The following is a 12764-nucleotide window of genomic DNA, read 5'->3' on the forward strand; positions in this document are numbered from 1 at the left end:
GAGGGAAGCGCAGCATGCATGAAAAAGAGGGATAAGAGTCATAGAGGAAATCGATGTGAAAAAAAAGGATAGCAGTAGAGTTGACGGAGCAATGGAGACAAAGCAGTGGGCAAAAGTACAGAAGCCTGTCAGGGTGGAAGGTAGGAGGGTAATATCTGCACTGGACTGTGGGGATGGAAGAAGCAGAGGGAAAAAGTGCTTCTTGCTCTGCCACATGATGCTATAAATAGAATTTGTTGACAGGCCATCTCTCCCGTCTGAAACTGCGAGTACCTGAATAATCTCAACAGAGCAGCCGCTATGGAAATGAGTCTGCTGTGGATGAAAACGCAGGCACTTACGTCATGGCACAAAATGATTGACCTTCACTCAGTTTTTACTGAGCGTCGTCAGCATCGAGCATTTGTTGTTGTTTTTTGTGTTTTTGTTTCATTCCTTCTTTGCAGTTTAAAACATCTCATCAAAAACAAAAGTAAAAAGTGTTCTGGGCTGTTTACGTTCCTCTAGAGCTGCACAAACTCTCAGCGTCACAGTGCTGACTATGGGTCTCAAACTGCAAATTACAGCAGTGCGGGAAAACCTGCCATGACTTAATGGGGCAAATGAAGAAACTCAACACTTTTATATACATGAAAACTCTCTTTTCAAGTGCATCATTATTTTAAAATGTGTTTCGACAGTGTGAACCCGCAAGGTCGGCTTTAACGAATTTTATTGCTTCTATTTTCCAGTAAAAACTTAATAAATTGGACCTTGAGACAGGGTCAACTGAGGTTTTTGACATCCAACAAACTTTTATTGTCATGCTTTTTATGTAGTGTAGGTGTCATACTGACACTTTTAAAGAAAGAAACTAGCAGAAAATGCATCGTGAACTACTTTCTCCAACACTTAAGTCAGCGCATGGTAACAACAACATCCAAGCTTAAAGATGGTGGGCTACAGCAGCAAAGGACGACACCGGGTACCACTCCTGTCAGATAAGAGCCGGAAACTGAAGCTAAAATTCACACAGACTGAAAAAAATGTTGCTTGGTTTGATGAGTCTCGATCATAGGGTCAGAATTTGGTGTAAACAACATGAAAACGTGGATCCATCCTGCTTGTGTTAACAGCTCAGGCTACTGGTGGTGTAATGGTGTGAGGGATCATTTCTTGGCAGACTTTCGGCCCCTCGGTACCAATCGCACTAAGCGTTGTTTAAATGCCACAGCCTGCCTGAGTATGGTTGCTGGCCATGTGCATCCTTTTACAACCACAGTGCGCCCATCTTCTGATGGCTGCTTGCAGCAGGATAACACACCATGTCACAAAACTCACATCACTTCAAACTGGTTTCTAGAACATAACGGTGAGTTCACAGTACTCAAATGATCTCCACAGTCACTAGATCGCAATCCAACAGAGCATTTTTGGGATGTGGTGGAACACATCATGGATGTGCAGCCAACAAATCTGCAGCAACTGTCTGATGCTATCAGGTTAATATGCACCGACATCTCTGAGGACTGTCTCCAGCATCATATTTAATCTGTGCCTTTAATAATTAAGGCAGCACTGAAGACAAAAGACGGTAAAACCCAACTAAAAAACAGACTGAAAGGGAGATTCCCAAATTCATTACATTCAGTCACTATCTATTTATGACCATTTGGGCATTCGGGTATTGGTTAACTATTTAGTTTCAAGTTTTTATATTTGTATATAAATTCAATTCGATTTTTTACGCAGACTCAAACACCATGGCAATTTGTTTGTCTGACATTCCTCAACTCAACAGCAGTGATCATCGTGCTTGAGTTCACTTCACTGCTGTTACCTAGCTACTTTTTTATCTTTAGCCATTTTTGCTTTCTTTTTTCAAAAAAGGCCTGGAAAATAAAGACAATCTACAGTACCCTACTGCTTCACAATGTGCTCTCCTGGCACAGAAACAGTGCCCTCTTTCTACCTGCTATATTCACTGGATGAGCGAGCAGCTATGGCTCCAGAGAATGACAGAGAGCAGAGCCGCCGTGTGAGAGATAAAAGCAAGAGACCTTCTGCTGTTTCTAACTTTCACTTTGATTACTACACAACTAACACAGGCCCTAACACACACACAGGCGCGCGCGCGCAAAACAATTAGTTGGACAACTAACTTACAAATGGCTCCAGGAAGGACTTTTTTTCTTTTTTAAAAATCACGTGCTACACCTTCAGCAGAACTACAAAAACAGTTAGGGGTTTCCATGTCAAATAAAACAATAAAATGAAAAACAAAAGATGATTTGAAAAAGTTACAGAGAACAATCTGTAGATTAGAAATGTTCACAAGCACGAGGCAGAAATGATCATAACGTACACTGACATGGTCTGACACCATATTGTGTTTGTGTGCCTTCGGGTTTGAGTTTGTATGAAAGACAGAGAGAGAGAAAGAGATACTTACTGCTGCCTGTTGCCTTTTAAGTTTGTCTCTGTATTCCTCCAACTCCTGCAGGTTCAACTCGGGCGGGAGTTTCTATAATCACACACACACAGAAATTCAAACATGCAACCTTAGTGTTTGCTTACAAAACCTCCTCTTTAGACTGCTGATAGCATCCAGTCTTTTTGCTTGTGCTTACTTGGATACCAGCGCATGCTGCTTCCCACCACGTCTGGCTTTTAACACAGTACGAGTCCTCGCTCAGTGTGCCAGACAGAAAAATATATTCAAAGCAGAACTATGACACTATCAAATTTCAGGTGCTAAGGGCCAAAGCGGGGATTTCATTCATCTTGCAAGAGCTAATCCTCACTGCCGAGCATCTTAAGTTTTAAAGCTATCTCACGAGGTATTTCAAAGAGCCTAAGCTGAAGGTAGGTGTAGCTTTTACTTCATTCAAAGAAAAGAAAAACAAACAAAAATAATCTACTAAAATATACTTCCCCAGATCATAACTCTGATTAGTGAAGGTAAACAGCAAACAAACTCTGCTACTGAAAGAAGATATTACAAATCCATGGCCCAAAGGATGATAGGTAATTACTTTCCCCTTGACTGAGAGTCTCATTTCAGATGGTGTAGAAATACCAAGATAAATCTAATGAGATTTCACACCCTTCTTCTGTTGAGCAGATGCAATCCATCAATTCAGACGTCAATTGTATGCATGCGGCTCAGCAGAAACGTAAGAAACAGCAGCTCAGGTGAAAAAGCTTTATTTTTGCCAGCCAGACGGGGTTCAGAGCACAATAAACAATACTTCTTCACATTAGAAATGCAATACTTCTGTTATCAAACTTACTGAAACGTGGTGGATTTAATGAAATGATTTCATGAAAGGGGGCGTGGGAACTTGCAAGCGAGTCTCGCTTGTTATCGCTTAACCGGTGAGTGGAGCTCATTCAGTCAATAAGAGAGAGCTGGAAATCATACAGAGTATCTGACCTCCAGTTCATGCTGCACCATGTCGAAGGAGTCATTTGAGAAGTAGACCTCCTCGATGCTGTCGATGATTTCCTGCTCCGCCTGGGGGTCGATGGGCTGCTCCCTCAGCTCCCGCAGCTCCTCCTGCAACACGGCGAGACAGGCGGGGAGAGAAAGCGACAAACAAAGAGAGACAGAGTTAGAAGATGTCCTTGGTATAAAGTACTAGAAAGAAAAGGTACACGCTATTACATTAAAACCCACAAAACAATAAACAAGATATAGTCACAGGAAGAAAAAAAAAAGGAAAAAGAGAACAAACAGGATATATCAGCAGGCTGCCGGGGGAAAGATCAGTAAAAGAGGGAGAGATAGGATTAGAGGAGCAAGAGTTCCAGAGGAGTTTAAGGACAAAGCTAAAGGGTGAAGGATTTGTCCTTAAACTTAAATGAGGCAGAGAACAAGGGACAAGGAGAGGTAAAGGAAGGGCGTTGACAAGGGGCGGGGGGGATGAAAAGAGAAAAATGTTAATCATAGACTTTAGGAAAAGATTGCAGCTTGTTTCATTGGTTGGCTGTCATGGGAGGGAGGCAGCGATGAGAGGAAAGACAAAAAGACACAAATGACTAAAAGAAGAGAGCAGAGATTCCCTTCTGAGAAACATCAGAGCCTTATTGATTAACATGCGGTGCATCCGCTGAGGCTTATTGCTGCGTTGACTCTTTTAGATGAAGGGTTTCAAAGCCCACTCCTGACTGCCTTAATGAGCTGAGATGCAGGCAGATGTCAGTACCAAAGTGCTGGGATGAAAAGTTACCACAAATTTAAAAAAAGTTTCCCGTTTCATTTGAGTATTCATTAATATCCGTATGAAATTTTAAGGCAATCTGTCCAGCAGTTACATCAGAATATCAAATCACAAACATTTAAATTAAACCGAATTCGGGTTCCACGGAAGTCTATAATGAGAATAATAAGTGTAATACCCATTTTTTGGAGGATGACACTTTTTTATGTTTCAAGCAAAAAATAAGCAGAATATAATAATAAACGCTGAGCTTATTTAACACAAAAAAGCATGTGTTTAGGATAAAAACTGCAGTAATCATAGGAAACATCTGAACCAACTGCAAGCCTTTCAAGGGACTTGAAAAAGGTCCAAGCAGCATTTAATCAGACTAAACAGGAAAAACATTTTTTTTTTTTAATCTTTATTAGCCTATTCTGGATCTGGCTTCATATTTCACTCCACAGAACAGAAGTGGGCATGCAAGTCAAATGATTCAAAAGCTATCAGCTATCAGAAATAAATCTGACAAGTACTAGTGTATCTAAAATATTTAAATTAATTTCTTCCATAATTTTAATTTAAAAAAAGTCATTTTCATCAATTCTACATTTACAGCACCTAAAGTTCTGATTATAGCTTATAGCTCATGAAAAACAGAACTCCAGTATTAAAATATTTCATTTAGACTTTAAGTGACTATTCGACCAGTATAAATGCCACGCTTCTCCCAGTCTGGTTCCCCAACACAACCACACTCATGGTAAACACTGCTGACTGGACAATTGTCCAGATGACAATCACCGCTGAAGGTAACTGCTGAAAAGACTGGCTGGTTGCAAGCATATTAATGGAAAGTTGGCTCCCATCACCCTTCTCTGTGTGATAGGAAAAGGTGCACAAGCAACTTAGATGTCAGCAGCCTTGTAGCAATTGTTATATAAAAAAAACAAACAAACAAACAAAAAAAAACAACAACCATTGAATCAAGAAAGTAGGAGAGCTTTGAAACGTTGACTGTGGCTGGTGCATCAAACCACCACCAGGAAAAGGGCTACAACTGTCCCAAACATGACAGCAAATTGATTTTATTTGTAAATCAAGATCTAAGAGTCTGGATGAAGCATAAAGGCTGATTTCCTGTTCCTGCAGAAACTCCCACCAAATAATTTGCTCACCGTGTAATTTCTGTGCTCAATTGATCAGCCATCTCACCTGGCCTGAACCCTACACAGAATTTACGGGGCGCCGTCAAGACGAAGATGAGAAACACCCAGCCCAATAAATACAGATAAGCTGAAGGCCGCTATCAAAGCAACCTGGTCTTTAGTGATACCTCAGCGGTGCCGCAAGCTGATCACCGCCATGCTACACTGCACTCACACAGTAATTCATGGTAAAGGAGCCCCAACCAAATATGAGTGACAATGAGCATACTATATAGAAGTGGGACTCTATTTTGACTGACCATAAGAATTGAGAATTTCATGAGATAGAAGCTAAAATCATCAAATTAAGGTTTTGTTTTTTTTTATATAATATTTCACTTTACATCTTAAAACACAGAATATATGAAAGGTTTTTTTTCATATATTAAATTAAATTAAATTAAAATGGAATATACCTGTGATTTACAATTAGCATGCATGCAGGAACATGGTTCCAAAATGAGCTACCAGATATCAGTGGAAATCATGACTTATATGGCAAGCAATAATATCACTAATTAGAAGCACAGAGACGTGCTCATCCTAAATTAACGCCACAGACAGTGAGCTACTTTCAAATGCAGACAAACAAGTGCCTCGGTCTTGTTACAAGCCTTATCAACAGAGTTTCCGTGACAGCTCAGAGAGTTTGTCAACCTCTATGGACGGTGTCCAAAACCTTGCTCGCTCTTCCGTACAAAATTGCAGGATGAGTGCTGCATGAAAAGAAGCCTGACGAAGAGTGAGAGCGCATTCTTTTATCAGAACAGTCCAAGATAAATTTGGACTGTGAACGGTGAAGCTTGATTTTCAGTGAATGGATGATCTTTATTGTCATTACTACACATGATTTACAAAATTCCCTTTAAATTTGTCTTAACTTAAAAAAACAATACATAAATAAAAATATGTAAGGAAGTTTAGATAAAAATAAAGTTAGTGGTAAACTCAGCAACAGAGGAGAAAAACAGCAGGTTTAAACACAGTCTAGTCCGTTTAAAGTGTTGTTAGCCAATGAAAATGTCCTCAGTGCTATACTGTGTGTGTTTGCATGTGTGTCTAGTACTGAAGCCTATTTCCAGAAATTAGGAAGGTGGAAGCCATCGCTCCAAAAACCGTCTGTTAGTTCTTGTTTTTATTGCTGTGAACCGTTTGCTGGATGGCAGCGGTTCAAACAAAGAATGTCCGGGATGTTTATTATCCTTGCTTATGATACCGTCTGCTTTGTTCGTCATCCTGGTGGCGTAGTGTGAGTGCAGAGCTCTATAGAAACAAAGCGCTCAGACACCTTCGCCCCTCGATGCAGATCCTTCCTTTCTGCAGCAGTGTTGATGGTTCCTCTGTACTCCTGTGTAAGTTCATCAACGGTTTCTGTGAAAGTTTGGCCTGTTTCTGAGGAAGAAGAGCCCTTATTGTGCCCACTCATCTCAACTGGGAGGTGTTAGTGCACAGAGAGGGTGACTCCCGGTTACTTCTACGCAATCGCCACTATTTCAACAATGTATGTGGAGTGGGAGATGTTGTTTCTTGACCTTAGACCTCCTGAATTCAATGACCATTTCTGCTGCATTGGAGGTGTTAAAGACTAGATCATGTGTCCCTAAACCACTCAGTCAGCTCAACCCTTTAGAAATTAAATGGAGGTGTCATCAGCAAACTTAATTATTGAACTTTGAGGTGTAGATGGGGATACAGTCATAGGTCAACAAGCTGGAACAAGAATAATGCTGTTGCCACCATTTATACCTGTGTCGTCTGCAATGTGTAAGACTTCTGGGGAGGTGCACGTCAGGTTAGGTGTTGTGTTTCAGAAGGGTTTGGGTTTGCGATGCACTTATAAGTGTAGATTTAACACAGAAATATAAGTCAGAGTTAGAGCTAACTGATCCTTGGGATACTTTAAATAGAACTGAGCAAGAACAGTAACAAAAACCTCCTGGAAATGAAACAAAGAAAATTGGCTCAGAGGAATGGCAGAAAATCTTTGTAGGAACTATTTACTTTCCCCCCCGACCTGAGAAAGACTGTTAACTCAAATAAAGGTGGACATACAGGGAGTGCAGAATTATTAGGCAAATGAGTATTTTGTCCACATCATCCTCTTCATGCATGTTGTCTTACTCCAAGCTGTATAGGCTCGAAAGCCTACTACCAATTAAGCATATTAGGTGATGTGCATCTCTGTAATGAGAAGGGGTGTGGTCTAATGACATCAACACCCTATATCAGGTGTGCATAATTATTAGGCAACGTCCTTTCCTTTGGCAAAATGGGTCAAAAGAAGGACTTGACAGGCTCAGAAAAGTCAAAAATAGTGAGATATCTTGCAGAGGGATGCAGCAGTCTCAAAATTGCAAAGCTTCTGAAGCGTGATCATCGAACAATCAAGCGTTTCATTCAAAATAGTCAACAGGGTCGCAAGAAGCGTGTGGAAAAACCAAGGCGCAAAATAACTGCCCATGAACTGAGAAAAGTCAAGCGTGCAGCTGCCAAGATGCCACTTGCCACCAGTTTGGCCATATTTCAGAGCTGCAACATCACTGGAGTGCCCAAAAGCACAAGGTGTGCAATACTCAGAGACATGGCCAAGGTAAGAAAGGCTGAAAGACGACCACCACTGAACAAGACACACAAGCTGAAACGTCAAGACTGGGCCAAGAAATATCTCAAGACTGGTTTTTCTAAGGTTTTATGGACTGATGAAATGAGAGTGAGTCTTGATGGGCCAGATGGATGGGCCCGTGGCTGGATTGGTAAAGGGCAGAGAGCTCCAGTCCGACTCAGACGCCAGCAAGGTGGAGGTGGAGTACTGGTTTGGGCTGGTATCATCAAAGATGAGCTTGTGGGGCCTTTTCGGGTTGAGGATGGAGTCAAGCTCAACTCCCAGTCCTACTGCCAGTTTCTGGAAGACACCTTCTTCAAGCAGTGGTACAGGAAGAAGTCTGCATCCTTCAAGAAAAACATGATTTTCATGCAGGACAATGCTCCATCACACGCGTCCAAGTACTCCACAGCGTGGCTGGCAAGAAAGGGTATAAAAGAAGAAAAACTAATGACATGGCCTCCTTGTTCACCTGATCTGAACCCCATTGAGAACCTGTGGTCCATCATCAAATGTGAGATTTACAAGGAGGGAAAACAGTACACCTCTCTGAACAGTGTCTGGGAGGCTGTGGTTGCTGCTGCACGCAATGTTGATGGTGAACAGATCAAAACACTGACAGAATCCATGGATGGCAGGCTTTTGAGTGTCCTTGCAAAGAAAGGTGGCTATATTGGTCGCTGATTTGTTTTTGTTTTGTTTTTGAATGTCAGAAATGTATATTTGTGAATGTGGAGATGTTATATTGGTTTCACTGGTAAAAATAAATAATTGAAATGGGTATATATTTGTTTTTTGTTAAGTTGCCTAATAATTATGCACAGTAATAGTCACCTGCACACACAGATATCCCCCTAAAATAGCTAAAACTAAAAACAAACTAAAAACTACTTCCAAAAACATTCAGCTTTGATATTAATGAGTTTTTTGGGTTCATTGAGAACATGGTTGTTGTTCAATAATAAAATTATTCCTCAAAAATACAACTTGCCTAATAATTCTGCACTCCCTGTAGGAAGCAGGCTGTTGGTGGTGGCTCTCAAACTTCTTCTGAAATTCTCTGTTTGAGAAGCCAGGCATTTCCACCATTTTTTAATTGATATGTAAATATTATTTATACTTTATGAGCAATAATCAACGTCCTTTCCAGTAATGTGGACTGGATGGAGTCTGAATTATATCACCTTGAAGTGTAATTAGCAAAGACAGCCCTTGTTCTGCAAATGTGCAAAACAAAATCTGAGCAACATTTCCACCTGCTCCATTTACACCATCACCAGATGCAATCGGTGGAGCTCATCTGACCCTCGCCTGCTGGTGTGGAAACGTCAGACAGCGAGGCCCAGGGCTAGCAGGTTAGCAGTGAGTCATCTTCGCAAATTAAAATGAGGGCATTGAGGATGGGGTTCTCTCAGATGGATGAATAAAAGTAAAATCTGTTTGTGGGGAACACTACAAAGCAGTCTCACAGATAAAAGGTCAACCTATTTTTATCGCCCAGAGTTCCTGCTTTAACGTAGTAAATCTAAACTGTTTATTTTCATTTTAGAAAAGAGCAAATACCATACTGCTCAGTGTAATGCAATTACTGTAAGATGATACAATTTTGGTTCATCTGACATTTAAGTGATATTGCACAGGACTCACATCTTCTGTAATGTGAGTACATTCTGAGAGGAAGCCCTTCATTTATGTTAAGTCGAACTTCTTGTTTGTGTGGGATCGATACATTAAAGCATAATGGCACTAAAAATAGACCAGCAGCTCGGGGATAACGAGGATGGATACGGAAGTATGGGACAAATGCAATATAAAATTCAATATACACCCTTATATGCATACTTCGTTAAACGTACACCTTCTCGAGATAGCAGACACTGATCAAGAAAACCTTGTTACACACCTGCCTAACCCCAAATATGTTCCCAGCTCGTCAGCAAGAAGCATGAAGCTAGGCGATGAAGTGTGCCACCCAAATAACTAAATATGTTTCTCTGGATGACAGCGTGTCTCGCTGAGTGACATTTATATGAGGCGATGCTGCTGTGCGTAATTTTCAGCAAAATATAGCTTCATCTAATTCAATTACACACACAGAGAAACCCTTCATACACTCACACGAGGCAACTGTGAAGATTCAAACCGAGCATTGAAATGTGTTTAATGCGTGTGTCCGTGCAAGTGTGCAAATCTCAAGTGCGCCCATTTCGAGGCGAGTGTGCCGTGTTTAAATCAGGTGAAGGAGCGAGCCGGAGTCCCCCACCCTACCCCTGGGGGAGAGAAGGGGGATGTGTGGGTGAGTGCGTGAGACTGAAAAGGAGGGCTAGAGTTAGGAGATCACGCTCCGCCATCAAAAAGGTGGGTGGGAAATCAGCTCAAATGAGAGAAAGTGAAAAGGGGAGGAGGGATGAGGAGGATGACTCACTGTTAGGAGAAGTTCTGGCAGAAAGAAGACAAAAAAAAGGCAGAGGAGTGGGCTAAACAGAAGACAATGAAGTGGCTCCTGTGAAGCCACTCGAAGGCAGTTCACCTTGTGTCAGTGTCTTTCTCCTTCCCTCTCTTTGCCTCAGTCTCCCACCTGCAGTGACGCGCAAAACTTGAAACATCTTTAAGTGAATGACTCACTGAAGGTCTGCCGTGAGTTAAATAATTCCCTTCGCCTGCCGCCGTGCAGGCACAAAGCAAAACAAACGCCCCCGCGGCCCACACGAGAAACCCGAACCGTGAGCCGCTGTGGGGCTTTGATCAAATTTCACTTTGATGGATGAGAGACAAACAAACAGCCCTTCAACCCCCACCCCGGCCCCCAGCCCAGCCACTTCCACAAATTAATGAAATCTTCATCTCGTTGCGGAAATTAGAAATCTATTTGCATCCTAAGTGCGGCTCGTTTTACAAGCTTTATCCGAGAATCAAAGGGGGATATGTTCGACTGGAGCGCTGGTTGAATGTGGAAAATCATGCTTGTGGCAACAAAATAAATAAAGAAATAACTGCTCAACAAACACAGCAGCGCTGATAAAAACAAAAAAGATTGAATAAACAAAAGGAGGTTTGTGAAAATCCTGAGAGACACATGGGATGGAAGACAGTAGAGACTGAGAGAAGGGCCAATTATCTCCACCATAGAATCATTCGTTACGTGAACGAATCAAAACGCCCTCGTTGTAATCAGTGCTGTATATGCACGCAAGACTAACTGTGCGCCTGTGTATTCGTCTGCCATTAAGAACAATGTTGTCTTTCGCAGCCACGATCGCACAATCCAGGCAACGCTGACAGCTGAATTTCTGCATGGAAGTACGTGATTATTCTACCTTTCATTCAACACTCTCTTTCAGCCGAAAGCACGAGAAGCGCTCTGTTTTCATGCCATGCAGTGTCTTCACTGTATGAGTGCATGACCTGGCTTTTGAAAAAATAATTACAAAATATCTTATCTACATAACCCGACTGGGTCCTGAAGCCATAAAATGAAACTATAAAAATAAGCTGTTCTCCCTCAAGACATCCTGCGTGAACTAATGAGAGATTATCAAACACGCCCTCCTCACAGATTTATCCCAAAGCCTTGTCTTCAGGAAATAAATACTAGCAAATAGAAGTAGTTATCCAATCAATAATCCCATAATTTTAGGAGAGAACGTGTGCTCCTTTGTGTGCCTGAAGAGAGCTTTAAATCTGGCAAAGATGAGCGGTGGGTAAGTTGAGGGTGACCCCTGCTGGTTGGACATGGTTACTGTATGAATGAAATGCTGTTTACCTCGAACACGCCCGAGGCTTCTGGGGAAACAAATTGCTGGTCTCTCAAAAGCAAACCTCATCCTACAACACCAAGTGTCTAATATTTGATACATGAGGATTTGAGACCTTAACATCACTGGTGCGGTTTATTTTTTCCCTGAAAAAACCTGCAGGTTTTAGCAATAAATTACACAAACATATCAGTTGCAAATATTAAACATATGATTTTCTTTTAATTTATCACAATGTTCATTAAACAATAAAGCTTTAAAAAATGAAAATTTCTGGCCATTATAAAATAATTCAAGCTTTATAGGTTTAAATAACTGAATTTTGTCTTCAATGTATCACAAAATCACACTGAAATTACCTGCCTACATGTTTCACAGTATGACCAAACCTATAACACACTGTGAGTAATTAGGATTGTTTTCATTATCAGGTGCTTTGAGATTAGGAAATTATTCATAAATTGGTGAGAAAATGGTGAATTAGTTAAAAAGCTTTTGCTAATATTAATTTCAACACGATGCAAACAAAGTAAACAGCTAAATCCGCACATCAAGCAAATCTTTGATTTTTCTTAATCACAAAAAAAACAACATTCGAGGAGCATGATTAAGGCTCAGAGACTTTCAAACTTTTTTAATAACCAGCATTTATTCATTTCTCTGGAAAAAAACAGGGAAATAAATAAATGCAACCAAACAACCAAACCAAATTTTATTCTAGGCTTTGTTATCATTGCAATCACTTAATAGAGATAAAAAAAAAACCTGACAGCCCCTTCAAAGAAACGTCTTAACAGTGACTCACAGAGAGACAACAGCTTTGAACAGAAAGGATTGGACAGGGGTGGAAGGTTGGCTTGTTTTTACTGACAAGCCACAAAGCAGCTTAGGAACACTGAGATTAAAAAAAAAGAATAAAAAACATCAAAGTTGTTAAAAAAAATAGCTTGAGGGCTTAGAGCCATTTAATTCTCGTGAGTGTGTGTGTGTGTGTGTGTGTGTGTGTGTGTGTGTGTGT

The 12764-nt window shown here is 40.9% G+C and overlaps 1 protein-coding gene across 2 annotated transcripts in view; it reads right to left on the reverse strand.

The window, feature by feature from the left end:
• vps50 (VPS50 EARP/GARPII complex subunit) overlaps positions 1-12764 on the reverse strand; it is a 122331-nt gene that overhangs the window by 104839 nt on the left and 4728 nt on the right. For both annotated transcript variants that reach the window (XM_005928565.2, XM_042223649.1), the window contains exons 3-4: positions 3416-3538; positions 2432-2503 (exon numbers count right to left, since the gene is read on the reverse strand). In XM_005928565.2, the coding sequence (XP_005928627.1) occupies positions 2432-2503; positions 3416-3538 (195 nt within the window). The remainder of the gene's footprint in view (positions 1-2431; positions 2504-3415; positions 3539-12764) is intronic.

Source organism: Haplochromis burtoni, unplaced genomic scaffold (genome assembly GCF_018398535.1).
Source record: "Haplochromis burtoni strain Fernald_Lab_line unplaced genomic scaffold, NCSU_Asbu1 Contig_116, whole genome shotgun sequence".
NCBI lineage: Eukaryota > Metazoa > Chordata > Actinopteri > Cichliformes > Cichlidae > Haplochromis > Haplochromis burtoni.